The sequence below is a fragment of the Wasmannia auropunctata genome, unplaced genomic scaffold, assembly GCF_000956235.1.
Source record: "Wasmannia auropunctata unplaced genomic scaffold, wasmannia.A_1.0 LD336053.1, whole genome shotgun sequence".
Classification (NCBI taxonomy): Eukaryota; Metazoa; Arthropoda; class Insecta; order Hymenoptera; family Formicidae; genus Wasmannia; species Wasmannia auropunctata.
In genome coordinates this window covers 4,896,994-4,924,123 of record NW_012026837.1, presented here as the reverse complement: position 1 = coordinate 4,924,123, position 27,130 = coordinate 4,896,994, and the positions used below count along the sequence as shown (strand labels likewise).

At 40.3% G+C, this 27,130-nt stretch overlaps 4 protein-coding genes and 1 long non-coding RNA gene across 6 annotated transcripts in view; 3 read left to right on the top strand and 2 right to left on the bottom strand.

Moving 5' to 3' along the window:
- The window catches only part of LOC105451210 (phosphatidate cytidylyltransferase, photoreceptor-specific), a 6,748-nt gene extending 4,229 nt beyond the window's left edge, over positions 1–2,519 (bottom strand). Inside the window, exons 1-4 of one of the 2 annotated variants that reach the window (XM_011691513.1) lie at positions 2,136–2,519; positions 486–610; positions 312–408; positions 39–215 (exon numbers count right to left, since the gene is read on the bottom strand). In XM_011691513.1, coding sequence (XP_011689815.1) covers positions 39–215; positions 312–408; positions 486–610; positions 2,136–2,216 — 480 coding nt within the window. In that variant the 5' untranslated portion in view covers positions 2,217–2,519. Of the gene's footprint in view, positions 1–38; positions 216–311; positions 409–485; positions 611–1,172; positions 1,543–2,135 lie in introns of those variants that run through there. The other variant, XM_011691514.1, reaches the window with a different exon arrangement.
- Positions 2,520–2,798: 279 nt separating this feature from the next.
- On the top strand, positions 2,799–4,902 carry LOC105451211 (glucose-fructose oxidoreductase domain-containing protein 2). The gene is made up of 2 exons (XM_011691515.1): positions 2,799–3,593; positions 3,971–4,902. The coding sequence occupies exons 1-2, from the start codon at positions 3,107–3,109 to the stop codon at positions 4,642–4,644; spliced, it is 1,161 nt and encodes a 386-aa protein (XP_011689817.1). The 5' UTR covers positions 2,799–3,106; the 3' UTR covers positions 4,645–4,902.
- A 392-nt stretch (positions 4,903–5,294) lies between these two features.
- On the top strand, positions 5,295–7,250 carry LOC105451209 (replication factor C subunit 2). Its single transcript, XM_011691512.1, has 6 exons — positions 5,295–5,447; positions 5,918–6,185; positions 6,249–6,497; positions 6,579–6,788; positions 6,877–6,990; positions 7,088–7,250. Exons 1-6 carry the CDS (start codon positions 5,326–5,328, stop codon positions 7,187–7,189), a joined length of 1,065 nt encoding a protein of 354 aa, XP_011689814.1. The 5' UTR covers positions 5,295–5,325; the 3' UTR covers positions 7,190–7,250.
- A 1,673-nt stretch (positions 7,251–8,923) lies between these two features.
- Positions 8,924–27,130, bottom strand: part of LOC105451208 — a 56,520-nt gene continuing 38,313 nt past the window's right edge. The window contains exons 5-11 of the mRNA XM_011691511.1: positions 15,942–16,105; positions 15,068–15,253; positions 14,063–14,218; positions 13,681–13,833; positions 10,557–10,821; positions 9,465–9,875; positions 8,924–9,322 (exon numbers count right to left, since the gene is read on the bottom strand). Of these exons, the coding sequence (XP_011689813.1) occupies positions 8,924–9,322; positions 9,465–9,875; positions 10,557–10,821; positions 13,681–13,833; positions 14,063–14,218; positions 15,068–15,253; positions 15,942–16,105 (1,734 nt within the window). The remainder of the gene's footprint in view (positions 9,323–9,464; positions 9,876–10,556; positions 10,822–13,680; positions 13,834–14,062; positions 14,219–15,067; positions 15,254–15,941; positions 16,106–27,130) is intronic.
- On the top strand, positions 14,172–16,533 carry LOC105451207. Its single transcript, XR_974566.1, has 3 exons — positions 14,172–14,260; positions 15,660–15,744; positions 16,349–16,533. It is a non-coding gene; the product is annotated as an uncharacterized LOC105451207 (long non-coding RNA).

Here is a 27,130-nt window from a genome sequence, read left to right as displayed (position 1 = left end):
TTTTTAAATAAATTTCAGATCGGAGGAGAGACGCTTACCGTTCGATTAATCACCACCGCAAAGTAGTCCATTAAATTTTCACCATAGAAAAAGTAATTCGAGGTAATCAAAAAATACCACGATAAAGATCTGAACCATGGTAGACCATGGATCCTATATACAGCGTATCCAATGTTAATGATTTCTTCGAAGCATTTCACTTGTACAATCAGCGTCTATAAAAAGAAATACGAGGAAACGTTAATCTTTTGCACACGCAAACAAAGATATCGTATATCCCTTAATAATATGAGTAAATGAAGGGAACTTACTGTAATCATCAACGCTAACGGACCCCCGTAAATAATGAGACAAAACCCGGCTATCATAAACCAAGTGAAAATGGTTCTAATTATCCAATTTCGCCAACTGCAAGAAACCGCATCGTTAGAAATTCATGCCAGAATTCGGATGGAACAGTTGCACAAAGAATAATGTATATTTACCGATCTGGAAGACCGGAGAGAACAGAACTTAAAATATGTGGGGTATGGTCAGTTCCTTGAGGTAGACTCTTTGCTAACTCCTCTACCTCCAATTTCGCATCATCTTCGGATTCGACATCTTCCTTCTGAGAGAAAATCGAAGATATTATTGGCGTTAATTACTGGATGTAAAATTATTTTGAAATTACTGTAATATAGCGCACATCTCATTAAATGTGTGCTCTCGTTAAATATTATTAAATATCCCAAGAAAATTATTGTATAAAATAAATATATAAAAGAAAATCCCCCCTGTACAATATTATATTATATAAATATTAACTCTTCTATTCCCAAATTATTTAACAGCTACAAAAGTTTGTACTTTTGATAATGTCCTATTTATTAAGTTTTTAAATACCAAAAAATATGTGCTAGATTTACACAAGACATTGTTGAAGACATTAATACATATATGTATCGTGGATCATGGTATGCATATATTATTATAATATATTGCTCCTAGCAGCTAGTATACATACTAATGTTTTTAGCATGTATGCTAGGAACAATTAATATACATGTATTCAGAGATAAGAAAATATAAATAGCAAAATTTTATTTTATAAAATCTGAGTGTGTATGTGGCTATATCAAAAGGAGAGACAGTTAAAATCAGACAAACTGCACGAACATCTATATAATTACTTTTAAAATACATTCGTTGTACATTCTCCTATTGTATATCGAAATATGAAAAAGAAAATGGAATAAAACGAAAGGAATCAAAGGAGAGAATAGCGGTAGCGCATTAAAGTATAAGTTAAATATTCGCGACAAATGCGACACGAATTAAAATGCATTGGGGACACGCGAGGGCATTTTTCTAATTAAAAAAGCATCGGGCAAACGTTCGCGATCGCCGGGCGGGACGGAAGGAACGAGCGTGACGCGTTTAAAAGGTTAAAAGGTTTCTCTCATTTTCCCCGTCCCCTCGGAGACCGCCAGTCATGTGAATCTCATATGATCCGAGGCTCGACTTCGATCCTATGAGAACGAAGAAATCATCGCGCTGCATTAACGTTCCCCTCTTCCTTTAACTTGCAAACCGGATCCCGCTTCTCTCTCACTCGTCGAACGGCTGATCTGTGCCAAAACAGCCCTCCCCCTCCCTCCCGCCACCCGCTCCGGAAGATCCCCCTGGAAGATTCATGCGAATGCATGTGCGTACCGCGAATATCGCGAGCACGTGTGTGTATACATACATATAACATATACATCAGGCCTGTTCTTTACAGCTGAGCTGTTGCACTAGTTCACAGTTCATCTTTCTCTTTTTACATTGGAAGAAAAAAGATAAACTCTGAACTGGTGCAGCCAGTTCAGCTATAGAGAACAGGCCTAGTATTACACACAATACGTGTCACGTATTACCGTGGCGCGCGGCGTGTGTTCGGTAGCTGTCAAATATACGTAACAACAAATAATACAGCCCGTACGTCGCGCCGACGGCGCAGATCGATATAGTCCTCGAGAGCGGCCGCGGCAGCGGTGGCTGCGTAAACATCGAAATGCCGAAAAAAAAGCGAGGGAGAAACGGAGGGAAAAGGAGTAACCAGGGCGGAAGTACAGAGGAGTCTCGTTCTTTCTTTCTTTTTTTTTTTTCCCTACCTGATCGTCGCTGACGTCCCGCGTCGCCGCCGACGACGTCGCGTCGCCCCCGACGGCCGTTCTCTTGCGTACCTCCGACATCGCTCGCGATCGCCGAGTTAGAGATCACCACCCGCGCGCGGATTGTCGGCCGCGCGATGCGGCGGAGAGACGTGAACTCCGGATGACTCCGGAGGAAACGGACAGCTGATACGTGAGCGAGCGAGCGAGAGAGAGAGACAGACAGCGCGCGCGCGCGACCGCGTATTTACATATTTCGGCGAGTCCGGACGAGCGGTGCGGTTTTAGCGGACGTGACGGGCGCACGTCGCATCACATCACATCACGATCACGTCGCGTCGCGTCGCGTCGCGTCGCGTTGCACTTACGCGCGAGGCGAGCAACGGATTGCGAAGGGGAATATTATGTTTTCCCAGGAGCGGGAAGGAAGAGAGATCGTAGTTCCGAGCCCTCGGGCGAGCTCGGGGAACCTCGGTTAATCAATGATAATGGTCGCAAGTCATCGACGTAGAAGTATACATAGACGCGTCTATGTCAACAAATCTTGGCAGACACGTCGGTAAGTTCACCGGTGACCGAGCCAAAATCGTTGGTAATGTCATCGTTCTTCAATTACCCCTCGAGCCCACTCGTTAGTTACGAAAATCTGCCTTTGGCTGTCTGTCGTCGCCCTCGTCGATGCCATGCGATGATTCACGACTGCCGTCGTAAACAAATCAAAACAAATTTGCTGAGAGAGATACGTGATCTACATTTTAATTTAAATTCCAAAGATCGAAAGTGAAGAAACGCTATTAAATGTCCGCAAGCAAAACCGAAGGTGAACCGCCGGGCACACATCCTTATCCTTCGCCGCAGAAACACACATGGAGATTATTTGCGTTGCCGTTATAGGTTAAAAATTTAAGTGGCGGTGACAGATACGAGAGACAGGAACGCGTCTCAGAGTGTGTCCCCCACACGCGTTCGGGATGACGTTACCCGGCATCGGGGTGTTCGGCACAGGCAGCATCGTCAGGATCATCATACCCTTCCTGAGGGAGAAGGGCTTCAGAATCGAGGCGATATGGGGCCGCACGCTGGCGGAGGTCTCGCAGGTGGCGAGCGACCTGCAGATACCGTTTCACACCAGCCGCATCGACGACGTTCTCCTGCGGAAGGACGTCGATCTGATCTTCATAATGTGCTCGCCGAGCCTGCACTCCCAGATCGCCGTCAAAGCCCTGGGCATCGGGAAGCACGTCGTGTGCGACAAGCCCGCGGGCCTGAGCCAGAGCGAGGCCCTGAAGATGGTTCGGGCGGCGCAGTATTATCCCTCGCTGATCAGCATAGTCAATCACAGCCTGAGGTTCTTGCCGGCCTTCGCGCACATGAAGAAGGCGTTGGAGGACGGGTACTTGGGCGGACCAGTTACAGTCATTGAAGTGCGAGTGCACATGGGAAGCTTGTTGCACAATGGTAAACATGGAGAAATCGAATACAAGACTTTTTGTACACTTAAAGTTATATAATCTTAAAATTACGTTAACTTTGATCTTAAAATTATATAAAACCTTGTTAAAATCTCGAAATTATGTAGAGATTTTGAAGTTGTTGAGAGTTTGAAACAAAGACAATTTTTTTAAGACAAAAGATTCTCAAATTTGATGGAATTTACAATTAAATTGTTTTTTTTCATTGTATAATTTTTTTTGTTCTATGTATAACTAAGAAATTTCGAGATTACAGTTCTTATATTTGGTTCCAATCTTATGTACAATCCAAGAATTTGCATAAAATCTAGTGTTAGCATTTAAATCGCAATTTAATTTATGCGTGTAAATTTTTCTTTTCAGGATACGATTGGCTGTGCGACGACACGATGGGCGGAGGAATTCTGGCGTTGGTGGGCAGTCACGTTATAGATTTGATTTTTCACTTGATGGGCCAACGAGCCTCGAGGGTGCACGCTGTCGTGAGAACGTTCACCCAAACGACCAAGTACATCAACGGGATCCGGCACGTCACGTCGCCGGATTTCTGCAGTTTTCAAATGGAGCTGAGCGGCGGTACCTTGGTAACGGCCACCCTGAGCAATCACTTGCAGGGCCAGCTGTCCCAGGAGGTGCTAATATGCGGCGGTGGGAATCACCTGGTCGTGCGAGGGGGTGATCTGTACGGATGTCGCGGCGAGCAAGAGGAGATCCTGTATCGCGACACAGACGACTTGCAGGGAATATCCCTGCCGATCGCGGACTCCATACCCAGGCCTTACATCAAGGGACTGCGGAAGATGATCGCGGCGCTGCGGGAGGCCTTCCAGTCTGTGGAGGATAAAAGGGGTTGGATCAAGGAGCCGGTGTTCTCCGCTTCCACGTTCGAGGACGGCCTGTACGTGCAAGCGGTTATCGACGCGCTGCGACAAAGTAACAAACAGCGCGGATGGGCGAAAGTTAACATTCTGACAGAAGAGCCGGATCCGAATCCTCTGCTGAGCGCCGCTGTCAGAGCTACGGCCATCTCGATATAAACGTCTGGCTTCGCAGGAGCTGCTTCTTCGTTGCTTACGAAAAAGCTCTGCTACATATTCGATTGTACATAGAAATTGTGCGCTGACACGTTAATTGCGAGAAATAATATTTAATGCAGCTGTCTCATCAATTTTTAGTTTTCCATTAACTTATGATCACTTACGTAATCTAATTCATTTTCGCGCAAAAAAAAGTTAATGTATAATTTCATATGTCTCTATTGTACATACATATATGCGTACATACTTATGTATAAAAATATTTATATTTATAAATAACGGTTGTGCTTATATATTGATTTATAAACGTATAATATTATTTAGGATAAAAGACTTAACGAAAATATAAAAAAATGGAAAGTTTCACATTTCAAGGAGATTTGACTGCAACATTAAAAATTTTTTATTCTCTCTGTATATATGTGTGATTAGTAATAAATATTTGCATCATCAAATCATAAATCTGATCATTTATATTTGTATAAATCCTCTGATAGAAATCATGAGCAATATGATGCAGCCAAATGCCTCGATCTTTTTATTAGTGGGTGTCTGAAATGGCACATTGCATTCCTCTCTCTCTCTCTCTCTCTCTCTCTCTCTCTCTCTCTCTCTATTTTCTTATTTCACGATCATAACCTGTCATAACCATTTACCCGCGCAATCGGCGTGAATTCGAAGATGGCAGGTGACGATATTGCTGACCATGCTGACAAAGCTATGGAGACTGAGATTTTACCGTCGACCAGCCGCGGTGACACGAAGACCAAGGAAAAAGATGGGAAATCTGGAAATCTACCGTGGTACGTTTTATTTCTGCAGAAAATTTCGTTTCTAGCTTTTGATTGCCTTGTCGTTGTTTGAGGTTATCTATCGTCTTTCGCTAAATTTTCCGGCTCTAAACAAAGTGACATACTTAAATCTAGAAAGTTTGGAAAACATAATTAGACACTCTGAAAGAATATTTTAATTCTTAATCTTTGTTTTAACTAGCATTTATATATTTGGAGATCAAGAGCATAATAATATTGCTCTTCCTAACGATTGCCTAGAAGTCGATTGATTTTGTTGATTGTTTGTCGATAAAGTTTTAGAAAAAATAGCAATGTTTTATACTTTTTGATAGTAATATTGATTAATTACATGAAGATCTCTTTAATTTTAAATATATTTTGAATGATATAAATTATTAATTACAATATCGTTAGTTATAAATGTAAAAATATTAGTTATTTAATAATAAGAATGTTATTATTAATTGTTGTTCATTTAGGATTGAGAAATATCGGCCCCAGGTCTTTTCCGACATTGTTGGCAACGAGGATACTGTATCCAGATTAGCAGTCTTCGCTCAGCATGGAAACACTCCAAATATCATCATCGCCGGACCACCCGGGGTCGGCAAAACTACCACGATTTTGTGTTTGGCCCGTACCCTGTTGGGGCCGGTGTTCAAAGAGGCTGTACTCGAACTGAACGCTTCGAATGAGAGGGGAATAGATGTAGTCAGAAACAAAATTAAAATGTTCGCTCAGAAGAAGGTAAAATTTTCAAGACACTGGAAGCTCTTCTTCAAGTCTTTTGACACTTCCATATGATTGCAGGTGAATCTGCCGAGAGGGAAGCATAAAATCATTATCTTAGACGAGGCGGACAGCATGACCGATGGCGCGCAGCAGGCGTTACGCCGAACGATGGAAATTTACAGCCATACGACCAGATTTGCTCTCGCGTGCAACAACACGGAGGAGATTATCGAACCAATACAATCACGATGCGCTATGTTGAGATACGGAAAGTTAACGGACGCCCAAGTCTTGGCCAAAGTTCTCGAAGTCTGCAAGAAGGAGAATGTAATTAAAATGTTACAGATGGACTGGGGACTCTCCCAATCTGATTTACGAAATTATTTACGCTTTACTGTTTTTTTGCAGGTTTCCTATACGGATGACGGTATGGAAGCGATAATATTTACAGCTCAAGGGGACATGAGACAAGCCCTGAATAATCTGCAGTCCACGTATAACGGATTCAATCACGTAAATGCAGAGAATGTGTTCAAAGTCTGTGACGAGCCTCATCCTTTGATTGTCAAAGAGATGCTGGACAATTGCATAAAAGGAGACGTCTCTAAAGCATGCACGGTAAGTACGCGCTGAAAGATTTCGATATGTATACAGAACATGTATGTATCATGTTAGATTTACAAATTACTATATTTATATTTACCAGGTAATGGATCATTTCTGGAAAATGGGATATTCTGCGGAGGATATAGTCAGTAACGTATTTAAGGTTTGCAAGAATCACACTATGGATGAGAAACTGAAGCTGAAATTTGTTAAGGTAAATTACACGCTGCAGCATTAACTTGTGTCGATGACACAATATTACTCGTGCTTCGTTCTTATATACTTTAGACAATATTTTTTAATACTCGCAGGAAATTGGGATAACACATATGGGAGTGGTAGAAGGTATCAACAGTTTGTTACAATTACACGCTCTAGTGGCGAGACTCTGCCGCGCATGCGTGTCGAAATAATTGCGTAAAACGATATTGTACTCTATTGCCCTTTAATAAATACATTTATACATTTTCTATATATATTTTTAATGTACGATCCGTCTTCTGCCGAGCTTGGAAGTACCTCGTCAAAATTATTTTCCTTAGAAACGTCGTTTTAATCGTGATATACCTACAAAGTATAAACGGCAGTGCAGCTCGTGAGTCTAAATAGCGCTGCACGTGTGCAACGTTAATGCGCAGCTCGTTGGATGTATTGTCAGAAATAGCGACAGGACTAGCAATTTTTTTTTTTAAGAAACAAAAATTTGTAATTTATATACGCACATTAACTTATGACTATCGCGCAAAGATACAAAGAACTTGCAAATATTTTCCATTTATATTTTCGCCATTTTCGGTTGATAATAGTGCTAAATAAAGATTATAAGTATATTTATATATTCTAATGTACGTTTAACGTACTTTGTACGGAATTTTATTTCTACGCTAACGTAACTAACTTTTTACCACTACTACGTAATTGGTTACGTTATAAAATAAATGTTTTTGAATGCACATTTGTGAAATATATTGTATATATTCGAAATTCTCTTGGTTAATCCGAAGATAAACCACGATAATAACTTTGTACATTTATACACTTAACTAGCGGACAACGTTAATCTTACGGAATTGCAATATAATGAGTTTATGTATCATCTTTACACATAGAATTGCATTAGCAAATATATCTTCCCTGGAAGCGCGGACATGAGACATGTATGTACACTAAATTATGTCACTGAAACTGGAGACCCTTTAAAGAGGGCCTCTAATTTGTCGTTTGACATGGGAAAACGCGAGTATATTACGTAGAAGTCTTAATATTTGCCAAATCTAATATGTTCATATACTAAATCCAATACTAGGTTCAAATATTAAATCTTTGAGCCCAGTAAATCGATTAATTATATCCAGGCGATTGCCAGATGTGTTGATTTCGAGGATTTTCCTCTGTTTAAAACTGAAAATTAACACAATCTCTTGAAAAGCTTTAAAAAAATACTGTTTTTTTTTAATCAGTTAATAGAACTTTTAGAAAACTTTAGGGAAAATGAGTATATACGTTTAAAATATAAAGTATATTAGAGATACCAGGCGCACATTTTTTGAATGCATATCTATATTCTTTTTACTCAAAGTCAAATTCTATCCGTGATAATATATGCGATTTATCAGTCTTACATTTCTTTATTCTCTCGAGCGATCGATAAATATTTCGTTTCAGAAAATGAGTGTAAGATTTCACGGAAAGAGACGAGCTAAGATAAACTTCGTTATAAGACATTGATCTTAGATTCTAATCCTCGCGACATGACGCGCTCCTGAAATGTGACATACACCGTAAAATTATACTGTAAATATTTAATACTATACACTTAGAACTAATCTTGATTAGAGTCAATCAATGTGGAATGTGCTAGTCATTGAATTTGATAAAGCAAGCCGCGTAGATCGAACCGCATCTCCAACGCATTACCAGCTCGCAATGCTGCAATCAAATCCAAATCGAATGTCTTAAGAATCTGTTAGACGAAACTTTTATACACCGTTTTCATTTTTCCCCGTCACTAATAATATCGAGAATGCTTTAATTTTTTTTCTCTCGCAATTTGCCGTAATGTCGAATGCTGCGCTTTCACAAACCGCTTCAGCTTACCCTCCCTTTCGCCCTCTCGTCCGAGAAACGTCCGCGAATTCCCACAACGTTCAGCACCACTTCTCCATTGGCACGGACGTCAAGTGCGCTCTCGGCTTCGGAGAGGGCCATCGCAGGGCGCTCTGACACGATTCCGCCCTGGAGGGCGTCCTCGGGGGCGGCTGCGGCGGACCGGCGTGGGACTCCTGGGGATTCGCGCTCCCGTTCATCTCGGGCCGCGACGCAGTCTTCTCCGTGGGCGGATCGCCGCGGTGATTCCTCTTCGTCGGCTTTCGCGCCACGTCGTGCTGCAGCGCGGCCGGCGGCGCGCTTTCCACGGACTGGAGACTCGCCGCGCGGTGCAGGGAGAGACGCAGCGGTTTCTTCGGCGGCGCCGGTCGGGTCTTCGCCTCCTGGGAGCTGTACACCGTCGACACTTCCGAAGTCTCCGACGCGCGGGACTGGGAATCCTAAGTGCAAGAAGAGACAAAGGTATCGGTATAGAGATATTTGTTCTGTCGACTCGTTATGAAATAACAGCTATTTGGTTTCAGCGATTTGTCATCTTAATCATATGCCACGTCGTAATTATATCGCAAACGATATAGGCACCTGCAAACGGTAGTAAGTCGGCTCGGAGTCAAACTCCAGGGAATGCAGCTGCGAGCCGCTCTTGCGACCTTTGTGCAAGTGCTCCATGGCTGATTCGACGCGCGGTGACCTTCGACGCTGCATCTGTGTCTGCACCGGCGACTGTTTGCAGTCGAGACTGGCCGTCGACCTGGCCAGCTGCAGTCCCTGGTGCTTCTGTCGATTCCGGGATTTGTGATGGCCGTTCGCCACTCCATCGGACGAGAAGTCGAGTTCACGCTGGCTCCTCGAGTCCGTCTGCAGGCGCCTGGAGTGATCGCTGTGTCTACTCCGGACGGTCGGCAGACTCTGCCGCAGTTCCGTGCAGCTTCTCACGTTGAGACCAGGTAGATTCGCCACGAGTGCCGTCACTTGAGGCCCCTTTTGGAAAACCTACGACACAAAAAGTTGAGATTTCAAATCAACGCATTCAATTTCGATCGATTGCGAAAACCTAATTAAATGAGGATTCATAATCGTTCAACCAGCATTTCTTCTATTAATTATGTACATCCTTTGCTGCCTTGTTTAATTAGCGTTATTTTCTTAGCGAGAATTTATGAGAAGTTTTCATTTTACAAGAGATTTAAATATCCGTTTATTTAAATCTCTTAAGGAGAAAAAAATGAAGACTTCTCATAAATTCTCGCTAAGAAAATAACGCTAATTAAACAAGGCAGCGAAGAATATACAGTATAATTTTATATAAAAGATAAAAAGGTTTTCATCGATATCAACTATCTTAATTAATATTCCTGCTTTTTATTGATACAGCCAGTCTTGATATTATTTATCTATATTTTTCTATCTTATAAAGTTAGTCTCGTTTGAGATATGAATTTTTAAATTATAACAATTTATAAACAAATATTCAATATAATTAAATGATATAATTAAATAAATATTAATATAATTAAATGGTAGTTTAATAATAAAAATAGAATTTTGAGATGTTCGTGACTGAAACGCTGAACAGAAATGCTGAACGAATCTCCGCTCGTCGACGCGGATGCGCTTCTTCCGAAAAGACGAGGCGCGTTGATTTATCTCGATCTCGAGTGCGCCAGCGTTTACCTGTACATGTTCCTGACGACTCGTCGGCGGATCCTCGGTGGGGACCTCGGTCCTGCTCGGCGCCAAGAGATCTCTGACCTGTTCCTCGAGATAACCGATCCTGTGTGTCAGCCTGAGATTATCGGAGCGAAGGGTGCGCAACGCCGCGAGGGACTCGCCCTTTCGAAGGACCACTATCTGCGCGGCGTCGGGCGCGACGGCTAGAAGACGAGCCAGGTCGCTCCTGCCTGCTCCTACCACGAGTTTTCCGTTCACTTCCAAGATTCTGAAAAGAAATGTTGGCCGATCAGTCGTGCGCATCTGCGACCGCGTTCTGTCATAAAACTTGAACGATTTTAGACGAGCCATAATTCGAGATCTAACAATAAGATGAAATTTTATTTATGATTTAATGCGTCGCGTTCTGTAATAAACATTTGAAGAACAAGAATACTTATGAATATTAAAATAATTAAACAATATTAAAATAAAATATACAAATCAAAATATGGCATATAAAATTGTAAATAGAATTACATCCCGAATTCTGTCGTGAATTGCAGATTGCCTAAATCATTTTAAACCATCTATAATTCTGTCTATAATTTATGTCAAAGTTCAAAAGGTTCAAAATAGAATTCTATTAATAATTTTACGTGTAATAGAAAACATTAAAATATTCAGGATATGTACACACATTAATATATAAAATGTAAATTAAAATACAAAAATAATATATAATTTTATTCTAAAATCTAGTTAACGATTATTATGATACCTGATTATAACATTCTAATGCTGATTGTAACATTCTATGCGAACAAATTATAAAGCGAAATTATGCACAGAGCTGGGCTTAATGACGCGTACCGAATAGCAGTGTGTGGGAACTAGAAAAAAATTATGCCCGCAAAAGTATGTTATCTTCAGTTATTCCGTGAGAAGCAATACGAGATTTGAGTAAAAATTTTCGATTAAATTGTACATAAGAAAATCTTATTCTTTATTTTGATTCACTTGATTGGACTTTATGCTTCAATAGAATTTAATTCCTGTTTGCTAATCGTTAAGATATTTAATGTCGAGATTAAAGAAGCGATCAGAAAGAAGATTGTTTCAAAAAGGAGGAGTTTTCACTAAAGAAAAATCGTCTTCACGTTGATTAAAATTCTAAAATTCGTCCAGCTTCTAAAATTTGTCCAGTAAAATTTGTCCGCTTCTAAAATTTGTCCAGTAATGTTTTTGACATCATAAAAATTTTATTTCCAACATCCAAAGTTTAAATGCTATAGTTATAAGTATTCATTTGCACATTCCACCGTGCGTGCTTGTCTTTAAATATTACACAATTAAGCACGATTGACGGATAAGCGTGCAAGCCCGCTCTCGAAAATGCGTCTCTGAAATCGAGCGCTCTGAACCGAAAACGCTGATTAATTTACACGATTTTCGAGCAGCCGACGCGCAACGTAAGCAAGTAACTCCAGAACATTGCCGGTCGTACGAACGAATTCCCTTGAGCGGGTATATATACTGGTGGAAAATGGTAGAAGGTGGGGTCATGTGAAGTCGCGGGTGCAATTAACGGGGGCACACGGCGAACTTCCGGTGCCGCTTCACGCTACAGCGACCCGTTGGGAACCGAATGTCAAGATTGCCGCATTGTTCTTCCCCGATAGCCACGTTACGTAGTTACTACCACGCCGTCGTGCACAAACACCATGATTCCTCGACACCCTTCCTTCACCCGTTCCGCAACTATAACAGGGCTGGAATGTGTGCTCGAATTGATATAAGAGCTCCTTGAATTCCGATTTTTCCAGAGTACAGTCTCCCTTTCGTTGTTTTTTTTCTCACCCGACTCGATCGAATTCGTGCCGCGGCGATTTACATGGAAAATACCAATGCGAGCGAGAATCGCAAATCGTTTTCCGTCCGACATAATGTAATGCAAATGTAATTCGAGGCTCTCGAGAGTCGCGAGAGTGTTGCGCAGCTTCATGAATCATCGGGGAGCGTATATTCGTTCCGAACCGAGAGAGCGGCGTGAGCCTTACGTCGACAGAAACCAGGGCTTTTTCCGCTCCTGTTAGACGATGATTAAAGAGCGCGCGAAATGGAACGGTTTATCCCGCAGCTCTCGCAGTTACGTGCACTGCGGCCGTCTCCTTTCACAGAAACGCGGAGGAGTGTCTCATCCGCGTTGTGTTGTAACATCACCGAGAGTAGTAAAACAAAACGGTCGACGCTCGATTTACAGTTCCGCGCACAGGAAGTATCACCGCTGCTGTCAATATGTTTGATTGACTTTGTAAGCCTTAAGCTCCGAAAGCATATATCTCTGAAGTATATATATATATCTCGTGTTTCCGACGTATTTAAAAAGTTTAAAAGTAATTTTTCTAGATTGAAAATTAAATGCCATATTTCTCTTTGCAGATATTTAACATTTAATTTAATTTTAACATTTAATTTATTTTTTTAACGCTCGTTTAATATTTGGACAAACTTTACGAATTACTCCTTAATTAACGTTGAATCAATTTTTCCTGAGCGACAATTCGATTTCTCCCCTTTGTTTTTTTTATTTAATTCTCGATGTTAAGTCATCTGACAATTGAGAATAAGAATTTTGTTTAAAGTCTATTAGGTAAAGTGTAAGATTTATTCAAGATTCTAAATGCGGAATAAAATTTTCATAACATTCAAATTACTCGAAGTTATTGGTTTAAACCTCTCTATTGGAGTTTAATGGATTCTATCAAGTAAAGGATTAAAAATCTGGATTAAAACATCTGAAATATCTAATTATAAAGGACTAAAATATTTAAAATTAACGAGTTATAAATTTAAAAATAATTTGCAAAGAAAATCGCTTTATTATTAAATATTTATTAAAAATATATATTTCAAAAGTTCATGCTCGAGCTTGCGAATTTATCATACATATTGAATTTTTCGATATGGCGAATAGGATAAGACAAATAGGCAAACGTAGAAAGGATATTGTTACGTGAGGCGAATAGAACAAAGTTCAGTAGATTTCACGTCAGAACGCTATCGCCATCCGTTCGTCGACGGGGCGCAGCTGCACGATATTTATTCGATGACTCGCGAATTCCGTGCGGTGCACGACAATACGAACCTGTCTCCCTTACAAAGACCGGAATCCTCCACGGCCCAATCGACGTAGAGACCGATCGCGTCGTCCCTGGGTCCCGCTCCGAAACGAGGACTTTTCGGATCCGCGCTGACTTCCACCGCGTGGATCGTAACTTGCGTCGAGCCGGAAATGCAGCTGCAAGCAGGACGATCGATGAACTTAAGAATTTATTGAAAAGCAAACAACGGCCAGTAAAATATTATCTTCCGGCGAGGCTTACAAGCGTAAATAAAATCTTAATAATGTAATGTAAGTTTAATCATGAAGATATTAAACGATAAAAAAAAATCATTCAAAGAATTATCATAAAAAATGTAAAAAGCTCCAAATAAATTCTCGTCGGAAAATCTCGACTTTAGTGTACCTGAATATTGTATCATTCTTTTGTTTTTCTTGAGTTTCGGCCAACTCCAAGGCGGTCTGCAGAGCCCTGCTCTCCTCGTGAAGAGTCAGCAGCTCGAGTTCCTCGCGGCCCAATCTGTACTCCAATTCCGCTTGCTGTATTCGAACATCGATGTTGCTGAAATCAGCGTTGCGAAAGCGCAATTACATTACAACACTGGTGAATGCATAAAGGATAATTCTTCAACAATTGCTTGTAAACGTGCATTTTTTATAAGTATTTCGCTTCTCGCATTAGACAATCTTTCAGTATAAAAATTAACTTTTACAAACAGATAATTTTTCTCATTGCCATTGTGAGTCAATATTTAATAAAAAAAAGTTTTCAAACGTTTCTTTATTACAAATTCCTTCAATTATTTCATATAACGTCAATATAGATTTCATTTCTTAAACATTTTTTGCATATACTTTTATTTTTACTCAAAAATATCGTAAAATTAATTTATTATATAGAAAATATAGAGAATTCTAGAGAATAAATTTCTCTAGAATTTGGTTTATATTGTATAATTAAAATATTAAAATATAACACCAAATAATTAAAAGATCTTTTAAGTAAATTTATTCTGTTTCCTATCTTTATCAAATTAAAAAGGCATCTAATAACCTTTATTAACTTTAATCAAGCTAATTATTAACTAAAGATATAAATTTAATAAATTAACACACTTTCGATCGATTACTTAAACATCAGCCATCCCGACCATTTCGATAATTATCAGATGAACGTCAGATAAAGTGATTATACGCGCGGTGCAATAATAATATTCCATTAAAGGGTATTGCGATAATTACGTTGACAAGTTCTGCTTTTTGTCTACACCGCCCTACAGACTTTGTACGTAGATTCCTCGGCGCCGCGCCGCGCCGCCGTGTTTACGGCATGACGTTCGTGGGTATCGGTAATCGCGATTCACGATAAACGCGGGCGAATGAGCCCGCGGCGATCCCTCCTCGTACTTACTCCGTGATATCGAGACGTTCGAGCGCGAGCTTCAGGTTCTTAATGGCCAGACGCTTATTGTCGGCGTCCCGTCGCAGCCTTTGAAGCCGCTCCTCGGCCGCTTTCCTGTCGGCCTCGGTCAAGGGTGGCGCGCCGTTGCGTAATGCCAGTCTGCTGCTCAGCGTGTTGCAGAGCTGGCCCTTGAGCCTGAAAAAATAACGAGAGGCACGAATGCCGGTGTCGTGACTCGGAGGAAAACACCTCCGCTACCTGCGCGGCCCCGATCTTCGAAACGCACGTTGAGATCCCAAGTTGATTTTGTTTTCCCTTCGTTAGAAATTTCTCAGATTATTAACCTTTCGTAAAAAATAAAATCGCGCCTCTTTCTTTATAATTTTCTATCAGAATACTTGTATTTTATATACCGCATTATATTTTAATAAGTTTTTTTTTCTTTTAACAACGAATAAATTGAAAACTTCTCTAATGAGTACTATTGAAGGAAAGAATGGGAAGCCTTGGTACGTCGAACGGTATGAAATATCCACAAAGAGCGAGCGAACTGAAAGAGGCTAAAAAAGAATGTTAATGACGCGTAATATTTTCTCTGCAGCTCTTCACTGGGACGATTCTGCATGCATATTATAACGACAAAGTGAAGAAATTAATCCAGAGGAGCCTTAACGTACTATCGCTAAGTAAGGAATTTTAGATCGCGATCGTATTCATTTATGAAAATCCGGTTATTACGCTTCCCTGTGGAATACACGGTCCGCTTATTTCTCATCGCTCATTCGTTATTCTCTCGCGCGCGAGATCATTATAATAAAGGAATGGGACGTGATCAATGGCCCTCTCTCCCGTATCTCAAGGATGTAATCAAGCAATTACTCACGTCTGTATGATGTTTTCTTTGTCGCGCAGAGCCACTCGGAGAGCGTCCAATTCCTTATAATGATCTCTGTTCCGGTGACCAGCGGGGGACGGGACGCCCCCGGAAATACTGCCGCCTTTCTTCCGCCTCGGTGTCGTCGACAATGACACCTCTATACTGGCCATCTGCAATACAAACGTATAATTAAAAGTTAATGAGACGCAACTATTTTTTAACGGCGCGAGATACGATATTTTAGCTTCAATTTGCATTTAACGCGCTTAAACTCGCACGCCATTGTTCACCTTGCGTTCCCTGATGCAAACTTAATTAAGCACATTTTATTTTTTTATATTATTGTGCAATTAAATTATGATTATTAAGTAATTATTATAATTGAACTTATGTTTCATTCCCTTATATTGCAGACCGTTGGAAGTATAGATGAGCGTTTGGAATGTACGCGATATTTATGTTTATATGTATTTGCCTGGGGTCGAGGGACACGAGCCGGCGATGTGCCGAAGCGCTACGTTGGGCCACGTTAAAATTCCTTGCGACAACGGTCGGCTTTGTCGATCCTGGGAATCGGCCGCAGCGTCAGACGTCTCACGATAGGTAAATAAAAATTATACTTAGCTCTCGAATTATATTTTATTATTTTTCAATACGCCCTCTATACGCCTACAATCTTAAATATTTAATTAATATATTTTATATATTACGAACCTTATTAACATTTGTCGTATGGTTTTATCTTATTTAAATACATGTATAAGGAAATTGTGAAATGCAGTGTAACATGTAGTTTTTGATACAAAGTATTAATAATTTAGCTTCTTTATACATATTTAATTAACTTAGGTTTTCCTCCGTTTTTATATGTTTTTATGCTTCAAATTAAATGTAATATTTGATGAATATATTAAATGATATTATATTAAATGATATTATATTAAATGATACTATATTAAATGAAGTCTTTATATATGTATATATATAATCATTGTTAAGACAACACGGAGAGAATTTCCTTTTAAAATTTACTCTGAAAATCATGTGAATCGTGGGATAACATAGTATTTCGACAAATTTTATGTAATTTATTCAGTTTTTTAACTATGCTCTACAATAAATTTGTTGTAGTATATATTGAAAAAAAATAGTGAAAATCACATAAAATTAATCGAAAACTATGTTGTTCCACGATTAACATGATTTTCAGGGTAAATTTTTAAATAAAATTCTCTCCGTGAAGAGATTTTTAATAAATTTTGTATCTAATTGATATTGAGATATTTATCCCCAGCTTAAAATATCAATTAAAATCAATTGTGATCAAAATTTTTATTTTATAATGACAATATCTAACCTTGTATCGAAACGTAATATCTATTTATTGTATCTATATACAGGAATGTTTGTGTTAAAGAACTAATAGAAACATGACGAGTTTCGGCATTCTTCAGGATTGCGAGTTTTAACTGCTCTCCTGAAGCACAGCTCGGGAAGAGCGAGTATCATCTTCTTGATATAATGGATACATTATATACAGTCGATTTTCTCACATGTGCGAACAAGCAACGCAATTTACCTAACGACGAAGGGCATAGGTCCCGCATAGGACGACGTCGCGAATAATTTCTCGGACATGAATATTTATAAACGATCGTGCTTGTGGAAAATTATAATTCAGCCGTTACCCGTGTATCGTAACCCGTTGTTTCCCGCTGCGAGCGATTTATAAAAAAAACCGCGATAAGTTGGAAAGTTTTATTGCGCCACGAGAGTGGAATAATGTCCACATCGACATTTCCACGACATACCTATTATTGTTCGCCTTTCGCAATTGCACAAAAGAAAAGATGATTGTCCATGGAAATGTTAATGTAAAGTGAAATAAGAAATAAAATTAAATGAATAAATAAGAATTTAATAAAATTAAATAAATAAATTGTATCATACACATGTAGAGGAGATTGCATTAATTAAAGATATTATCTTCTTTTGCACATTAATATTATACCGGATATATTTGATATTAATGTAAATAAAAAACGCTGTTTAATCAAATCGTAAGAAATTAATTAATTAATAAACGTGGATAATTTTTAAACTCCACCTTTTTTTTTTGCAATCGTACGTCAAAGATGACGAATTAATGGAATTTTTGTGTGACAGGAATGATGTAAGAATTTTTTATTCGTACGCGGAGGGAAGGGGAAAGTAAAATGTCGACGAACTCCTTCCGTCCGTGTACCCCACGTGTGCTCGTGTTAGTTTCTAGCTCCACAGTTCGCTCTTCCGCATCATTCGACAGCATCCGCGGCGGAGGCTGCTGGCGAGGAACGCGGCGCAACTATCAATTATTCGGATTCCGGAGGTGCGCGCACACCATCGTCGTCGCCGGGCCCTCATCGCGGGCCCTCTCCTTCAGAGAGAAAGTTGCCCCCTTTGCTCCCCTTTTTTGCGACGTGCCGGACACCGGCCTGCGAAAGGTGTGTGTGTGTGTGTGTGTGTGAGAGAGAGAGAGAGAGAAAGAGAGAGAGAGAGGGAGAGAGAGAGATGGACTTTCGTGCGGGGGAGGATCGGCGCGCACGCGGCATGAATACGAATTTATCGTTCCATTAAACCTATGATTTGCGACGACGGTCGGGACGGGATGTCTCGGCCTTAATGGGCTTCCATCTCGTCGGTACTGCACACGACGGCGATCTTCACGATGGTCCTTGAGGAGACGAGCACCTACGATGCCTCCCCCCCCTTTCACCGGTCGTCGCGCGGGAAGGTCAATGCTGGCCCCTGTAGTCCGCGCCGACGAGGGGCGGCCAAGGACCGATATGGGGCCTCTCTCTCTCTCGCGAGCGCGCTGTGTCCCAGACTGGACCACCAGCCAGGCTCGTGTGTGTATGTACAGAGAATCAACTATGAGCCGGATGTTTCCGCGCGATCGACGTCGAAGACATTTGCCTTATCACGTTTGCGCTCTTCATCACGCGATTTCCAAACGTATGTAATTAACGTGGACATCTGAAAATACACGCTGATCTCCCGATCAGCCGTAATTATCGCGCACGCAAAATTAAGGAATTATCTCTTCCATCTTTTCGATACGTATTATTTTTTTGCGTCGCAGCATCGTGCGCTTTACTTAGGGGAGAAATTCAGCAGTGTAAAATTGATCCCCCCCCCCACTACTGAAAATTAAAAAACGGCCATTACCACTCGATTGATGGTCGTTCGATAGTATTTGATCGTCCATTCTCGATAATTGGTAGTCAAAATTGTAAAGTAAATAATAATTAATATGAAAAAAAGACATACGCGCACGAAGTTAGCCCCTCCTTTCGCAAAATATGACTTTCCAGATTGCGTAAGTAATTATAACTGTAAGCATTCGTTGGGTGATTGTTTACTAACGTTTGGTAATCCATTCTCAATGACTATACCAATCATCGAGAATGAACTATCAAAGAGCCTATTCTGAAAATTTTTAACGCATGCGTTACATATCTCTTAAAGCCATGTAACGCATGTATATGCGTTATAACATAATGCATGCGTTAAAAAGTTTCAGAATAGGTCTTCAGATACTACCAAACGGTCACCACACAATCGAGTGGTAATGGCCGTTTTTGAATTTTTAGTAGTAGAGGGGGGGGGGGAAGGGGCAACTTCACACAGCTGAGAAATTCCCCCGGTCAAGGCACTTTTACTATCAGATACGCCGTGACATTAACGATCGAGTGCGCGGCGCTTGAAAGTCATCGGGCCGATTATTGTTACGAACCCCGATCTCCCGTGTCATGCACGTCGGGAAGAAGAAGACCCGTGGAGAGCGTTGAACTTTGAACCGTGATGAGTTCTGCAAGTCGCGACGACCGGACGGCGTTCCCGCGGGAATAGATGCATCCGGTTCATCGTCGGTCGCTCCGCGAGATACCCGGTTGGTGGTCCGTTGTCTCGTCCCGAGACACCACTGTGCCTACGATACTCCCATATCGCATCTGCCTCCATCGCGAGAGCACACACACACACACACACATGCACACGCATGCTCGACGAGGGAGGGAAACATCGACCTCGCGCTGCATCGCCAGGGGGGACAGCGTATCCCCTTCAAGGACCATGTATCAAGGACTGCGGTGTACCGTGACTACGGGCATCCCGATGGGGTCGAAGGTCTCGAAGCCTTTGACTCGTGAGTTCTGTCTTGCGGGGTACGTGGAACGAATTCGCGGGAAATCGACGACTCTTCATTAAGGAGAAGAAGAAGAAGAAGAAGCGAACCGCGCGGCGTTGCGTTCCCGCGGAAAGCGACGACCGTGCCTTTAATTGTGCATCTCCTATATCAAGATACTGTTCTTCAACTATTAAGTAACGATTATTTTTAATATCAAGATTTTACTCTTAAATAAGAATTGGAAAGAGATTTGTAAGAAAATTGTATTTATATTTTCCTAGTATAACTTCAATTCTATCTCCAGTTTTCCGGCTGGCGCATAAGAGCTAAATGACTTTGTACGTTTATCATACTCATTCTTATGTCTTTCCTCGTTTTTCCCCCGATTCATCTAAAAGCCATTTACCGGCGTTACGCGCGACCAGGGGGAAGTTTCCAGGTTTCGCCGGCAATTTCTCCGGCCCGTTTCGCTGCATTAAACCCCTCAGCACCGGTGTGAGCTGAGATTCAGTGTCGTAAGCGGTACCGCGTGTACATTTGTTTTCGAAGGCGTTTGCGAGATAAGGCGCGCGCGGTCTCCCGGCGCGACACTTCCCGGCTGTGGATGAGACGCTTTTTCGTCTCGCCTTCTTCTCTCGGGGCCGCGGGCTCATGTCCTGACTCGAGTCCACCCGTGGGATTATCGCAGACCGAGATTTACGACGCGTCGGTGTCTTACGGGCAGGATAACGCGACGAACGTGGCCCGATGGTAATAGCCAAGCGCGATCCTATTACATCTTAAAGCCCGTGGGGACTACTGTCGCCGGGCCGACGAGACCGATGTGTTAGCGGCAGTCAATTAGCTCGTGGCGGCCCGAAGTGTGTTCACAGTTCTAGGCATTTCAGTTTAAGGAAGAGGAAGAAGTTATAACCGATCAAATTCATCATGCATTTAGTCAATCTCATTTTCCACTGTACTGCAATTTAAAAATGTTAAGGAGATAAAGCTAAATGTGACAAGAACAATTGACGGATTATTTTTGTTCATTTTGTTTCATTAAGAGAACTGCACGAATAGTCTCTATACGGTCTCGTTTTTATTCCTTTATTATAATAGACGAGAGTACATTTATCCGAGCGCTTCCTGTTTACGATTATGCCTAGGTTTATTCGAACGGAGAATCTTCTCACGGTGCGAAAAAGATCGCCTCTCGCCCGGCGACCTGAGATTTATGTCCGTTACACGTCATCCCCACGCGTTAATCTTGAATTATATTTCTCCGTGAACCCGCGTGACTTTTTTCATTACATTTCTTCGCCCGGGGAGCTCCCGTTAATCGCAGTAATGTTCTCTACCGCCGCGCTGTTTATCTGTTACGAATGAAAAATTAACAACACCCCCTCAAGCGAAGGCGAAGCGCAGGCGAGAACTTTAGCCGATTCTCCACGAACTTAAAAGTCGGACTTCTTGTACGCTGGAGATATATACAGCTGGTTGAATTTGAAACGTTTCTGGAGCAATTTTTTAAAAACGATTTATCCCATTTTTAGCTTCGCATAGAGTAATTCATAAGTGTCACAAACACAATACAAAATATTTCGATCAAATACACACGTCAGAAGACTCTTAAGCTCGACAAATGCGTTGCACATGTGTACCACCCTCCCGGTCACTTAAAAAATTCTAGCTATACGCCAAAAATGATTTAGCCCGTTTCTACTTTTGCACAATGTTACTTCTAAGCGCCGGACACAAAATAAAAAATGTTCCAATTGAATACACGTGTCGGAAGGCACCCTTACGCTCGATAAACCACGCCGTGCAATCGGTACCGTCTATAAATAATGATACCGGCCAACTCCCGCAATTAGCAGGTAAACAAGATGTAGAGATAACGACCGGATCGGCAATTAATTCTGGCTGATGTGGACGGTCGTTAGCGCAAAGAAGATATGGAGACTCCATCTTCTCTTTATAATCCAAGATACGTAATCATTGTTCTACCGCGTACACACACGACTTAATTTGATTAGCGAGCAATGCCTTCTGCTTTCTCCTGAGCTAGCCGACAATTCTTTATGATATAAGTACAACGGTAGAGTAGGTTTTTTTTTACGTAAGTAAATTACGCGCGAATGATATCATCTATTCAGTGCGTGCGTGCGAGAAGGCTTTTACAAGAAAATGTTTTTCATCCTTCTTTTTTTAATTCTGTATGAATCTCGAATATATGGAGCCGATTAAAATATCAATTATGTAAGTTCTTTGAGAATGAAATTTATTATTAATTTATTATTAAATTTCTTAAGTCTGCTATACATATTTTTAAGACATTCTGATATTGTATCTCAAATAATAAACGTAATATTTATGAATGCGTGAAAACTATAAGTCTAAATATAATTAAAATTTATAATTTTTTAAAAATATTTAAATATAATTATAACCACGAAAAATATATCACATATTAAGGTAAACGTACCAGTAACTGAACGTGTATCTATAGCTGGACAAATACACAAAACAAGCACAAAAACTTATTTTTAAATGCTATTTTTCATAATATTATAATTTAATTGTAATCTTTAAATATTTTTGCAATTAAATTTTGTTCAGATATAGATACATGTTCAGTCACTGGTACGTTTACCTTATATATAAATAATATATAATACGACATGATAAAATGTATAATGTATATATAACTTATAAGAGTCCGACACGATAATACCAAAATATCCTTTTAATAATTAAAAAAAAATTTTTTTATTTTATTCTTTGTGTATATGTATATATATATATATATATATATATAAGTCAAATGCTCCTGAGAATTTTCCGTATCCCGAAAGAGATAATTTGTATCACGTATTAAGTTGTCTATCTCCGTGCGATTATCGCGATAGTCAGTCTGGCGGTTCCCAGGATTACCGGTTAGAAAGTCACCAGATCCTAATTTCGAGCCACAAGCATTATCAGTGTCGACGTTTCCTTTTCCGCGAAAGCGGATGGTTTCTCATCTCGGATCGCCGCCATCGAGAGCTCCCGGAAACCGACGACGCGGCCGGCGCGGTGCGGCAGTGCCCGCGGCACGAAAAACACGGCAGCACTCGAGAACAATGATGTCGCGGTAGTAGGAATTGTTCACGGTAATCGCCCATGGACGCACTTCTGGCGAAGCCCTTCCTCTGTTCTCGTGAGTAACAAAAGACACTCGCTGCGCCTTTCTACCCGTAGAAATCCCGCGGTACGCTTTTAACTGGAAATCCAGGAACATGTTGCACGCGAAATATCGTGCGATATCGCCGTCGCACGCGAAATATCGTGCACCGTTATAAAATGTAATACAATTCTGTACTAAATTTTTGAACGAAAAAAAAATTAAAAATTTATATTGTTTCAACTTTTTGTCATAAAAAATGTTAATCTTTAAACTTCAATTATTTTCTTTCTGTCAAATTCCTAAACTTTAATTTTAAGTTAACACAAACATCGTATGTATTTTGCGATTCAGCTGGAGCAAAAATGGGATTAGAGTAATTAATTAATTAATTAATTAATAGCAAGTAATTCTTATATGTAAGTCGCATTCGATTATGATGAAGTGGCTGTGCCAGCTTAATAGACATACGTTTTCTGCGTATAAAAAGCAGGAAATATAGAGAAATAGGGTGCGCGAAGAAGCATTTCAATGATTTGTCGTCTGAACAAACGTTACTTGAGTAATTTCTTAGTTGATCTACGACGGTTTGTACAAATATATACTTTGCCGCGGTAAGATCGTCCGCATGCTTGGGAAAAGTGTCATTATTTTGTGAAGAAGGTACACATAAGAGCCCCAACTCTTTTCGTAATGTTAACATCGGAACGGACGGATGAAATAAGAGCTATAAGAAGAGAATGAAGGATGTAAAGAAGTACTTCATCTGTTTTCCTCGACAAGAGGTCGGCGGGTTCATACCGAAATGTATTCAGTACTCACGCACGTATCAGCCTACGTACAGGTTAACAAAAGCCTCCTCGTGCACGCGGCCTTCATCGCGAAGTGCCTGCTTTCCATAAACACGGGCTTTTCGCCACCGGCGTGATGTCAAAGATCGGAAACCGCGATACCATAAATCGTCGAACGTGTTTCTGTAGTTTTATTCAGGATGTACGGAGAGCAGCTAAAGCGATAGATAATTTAAATTTTGTGCAGAATGCATCGCGACTCAAACATACTGTTTTTCTTCGTTAAAATTATTCTAATAACGTTCTCGATTTTTGTATGAAGTTTTTTCTTGTTCTTTTAACTCCAAAATGGGTTTTTAATATTTGACCAACATCGCTTTTATCTTTTTTTTTTAGTTTACACGATTATTTTCTTCGTAAATCAGGCATAGCATTATGCTGATGCACCTTTTTAAGATGCGTTTTCACCTACTCTATTTTATTTCGCATTTTAACTTATTTCTCTTGTTATTTGCATTAATTCAAATAAAGTTATTGTTATTATTACTTTCTAAATAAACGACCAAGAAATCCGGCTGCTTAATTAAAGTTAAGGAAGTTATTAAGGTTGAACTATGTATTATATCGATGGAACTAGTCATAAGACCCTGATTGTACACGATGTGTAATTGGTTCCTCGGTTCTCTAACTTATGAATGGGAACTGTGCAGGGATGAGGACTTTGTAGCAAACTGATATAGCAACTACCTCGCCGAGGTATCGTAAATTGGATTTACACAAAGGTAGAAATCCTGGCGGCTTCTACCTATTCCGTCCGCGTGCCATGTCTCGTGCGCACGTGTGCACATGAGGATAAGGTAAAGTCTCGAGGGCATGTTTGCGTTGCGTGTGAACAAACCCTTTACAAAAAAACGCTCATCGTTGTTCCATTGGGATACTTGGATTATATATATAGATACTTGGAAAAACCCCAGCACAGATTCGAAACGATAAATGTGAGAAAGAAATTGAAAAAGAGAGTCGTCGATAAGCTCAGCGTCGTTGGTGAAAAGGAAACTGATTGATTTCTTGCTTTCATGAATATATATTTCACACTTATTACAGAAATAAATTTGAAATTTCCATCAAACAGGTAAAAAGAAATAATACTTTAAACTGTCTACAAATTGACATTTTAAATAGTTTAGGCTTATCTGTAATATATGTACATAATTTGTAATTTGCGAAGTATTATGTTCTATGGTCTACATTTGAAATTGTGAATATATTATGAAAATATTATTATTATTTGTAATTTGTGAAGTATTATGTTCTTTTGAATTATCCTTGTTGAAAATTTAATTAAACTCTTTTCAGAATTGTGTACTTTGCAATATAATTTCATCTCTTCATCTACTTCCGCAAATATAATTTTCAGGATTAAGCTGAAAGCGACGGCTGAAAGTAAATTTTCTAGCTGGAGAAATTCTTCGCGCGCAACGAGAGAGTCGGAGTCGAAGAGAAAACCCTCCTGAGATTTAACGTATTCCTTGCGAAACTCCCACCGCGGTGGTGTATCATACATCCTCCCCGTTCTGTTTTATTCGCGAAACACACGCTGCACTTCAACGTGTATATCTTTTATCTTTTATTCGAGCACAGGAAAACGAGAGAGGGTACGAGTGTGCGAACGCCGTCGCAAATCGCGAGGGTATAGTGACAGAAAAATCCTCGCTCGAAACCGAGCGGTGAGGAGAACAAGCGAACCGCACGGCGAGATACGATGCATCGCCGTATCGATAGGGACATTTGTCTTGGAACACATTGAGGTGGAGAAGAGGCGAGTCGTGACCCGAGGCGCGATGTATTGATGCCAACATTTATCTCGGGAGGAGTTGGAGGGGGGAGGGGGAGGAGCGGGGAAACGGGGGAGAAGCGATCGCGAGAAAGAGGGAACACAGTGCGCGCGAACGGAGTACACGCGGTTGGATCGAAATTCGCGATAATTCCCTCCCTCGAAAGTGTCGATTCCATCGCTTTCATTCCGAGACGGGTCTTGGCGCGCGCGCGCTCGAACGAATCTCGGTATCTTCTTATCGTCGTATCCCCGCGCCGCAGAACGGATCGACGTGATGATCCCAGAAGATTGGCGCTGAAAAAAAGTAGACGTGGCCTCGCGCGAAGTAAATCCGGCCGGTCTAAATCCTGATCCTGAACTTATAAACGCGGCTTACTGACAACGAGAGCGGTTGAATTATCGTTGAGCACCACAGATTTTAAGTGGGGAATCGAGATGCATATTCATTTGATACTGAATTGACGAAATAATATATTACATCTCCTTTTTCGAACTTATGTTTTTTGTAAACAAAATTACGATAAGTAATTCAGTGGAAGACTAATTGAATATTTTATAATCTTTAATTGCTATAGAGTTAATCTTTATCCACGAACGATTTATAGAAGATGTTGTGAAGAATTTGCAGTTGTGTTGACCCCCTCACTGCTGAAAATTAAAAAACGACCATTACTACTATGGTCGTTTCATATAGTATTTGGTAGTCCATTCTCGATGATAGTTAAAACTTATAATAATACAAAAGGAGGGGCTAACTTCACGCGCGTATGTCTTTTTTATATTACTAGAAAAAACAAAGCGCGCGCTTTGCGCGCGCTCTTTATTCACTATCCCTGAAACATAACACACACACACACACACACACATACACACGCACGCACGCACAAATACAAAATCATATTAAATATCTCATTACTTTTATATATCTCTTACATATATCTCATATCCTATGCCTTTTTTAGATAGGATATGAGATATATGTAAGAGATATATAAAAGTAATGAGATATTTCCTATCTAAAAAAAGATAATACATTTGATGTAAAAGTATAAATTAATAGTATATAGTACTTTTACATCATATTTTTTTCTTTGAGATATTTCCTATCTAAAAAAGGCATGTTAAGTCGATAACTTCCATTTCTCGTCTTACTTTCTTCTTTCAGGTATCAGTTTTTGTTACATACATAATTATCAGATGCTGTCTAATTAAATTCATTGGTCTTTTATAAAATATTACATAAGTACATGTTCACCA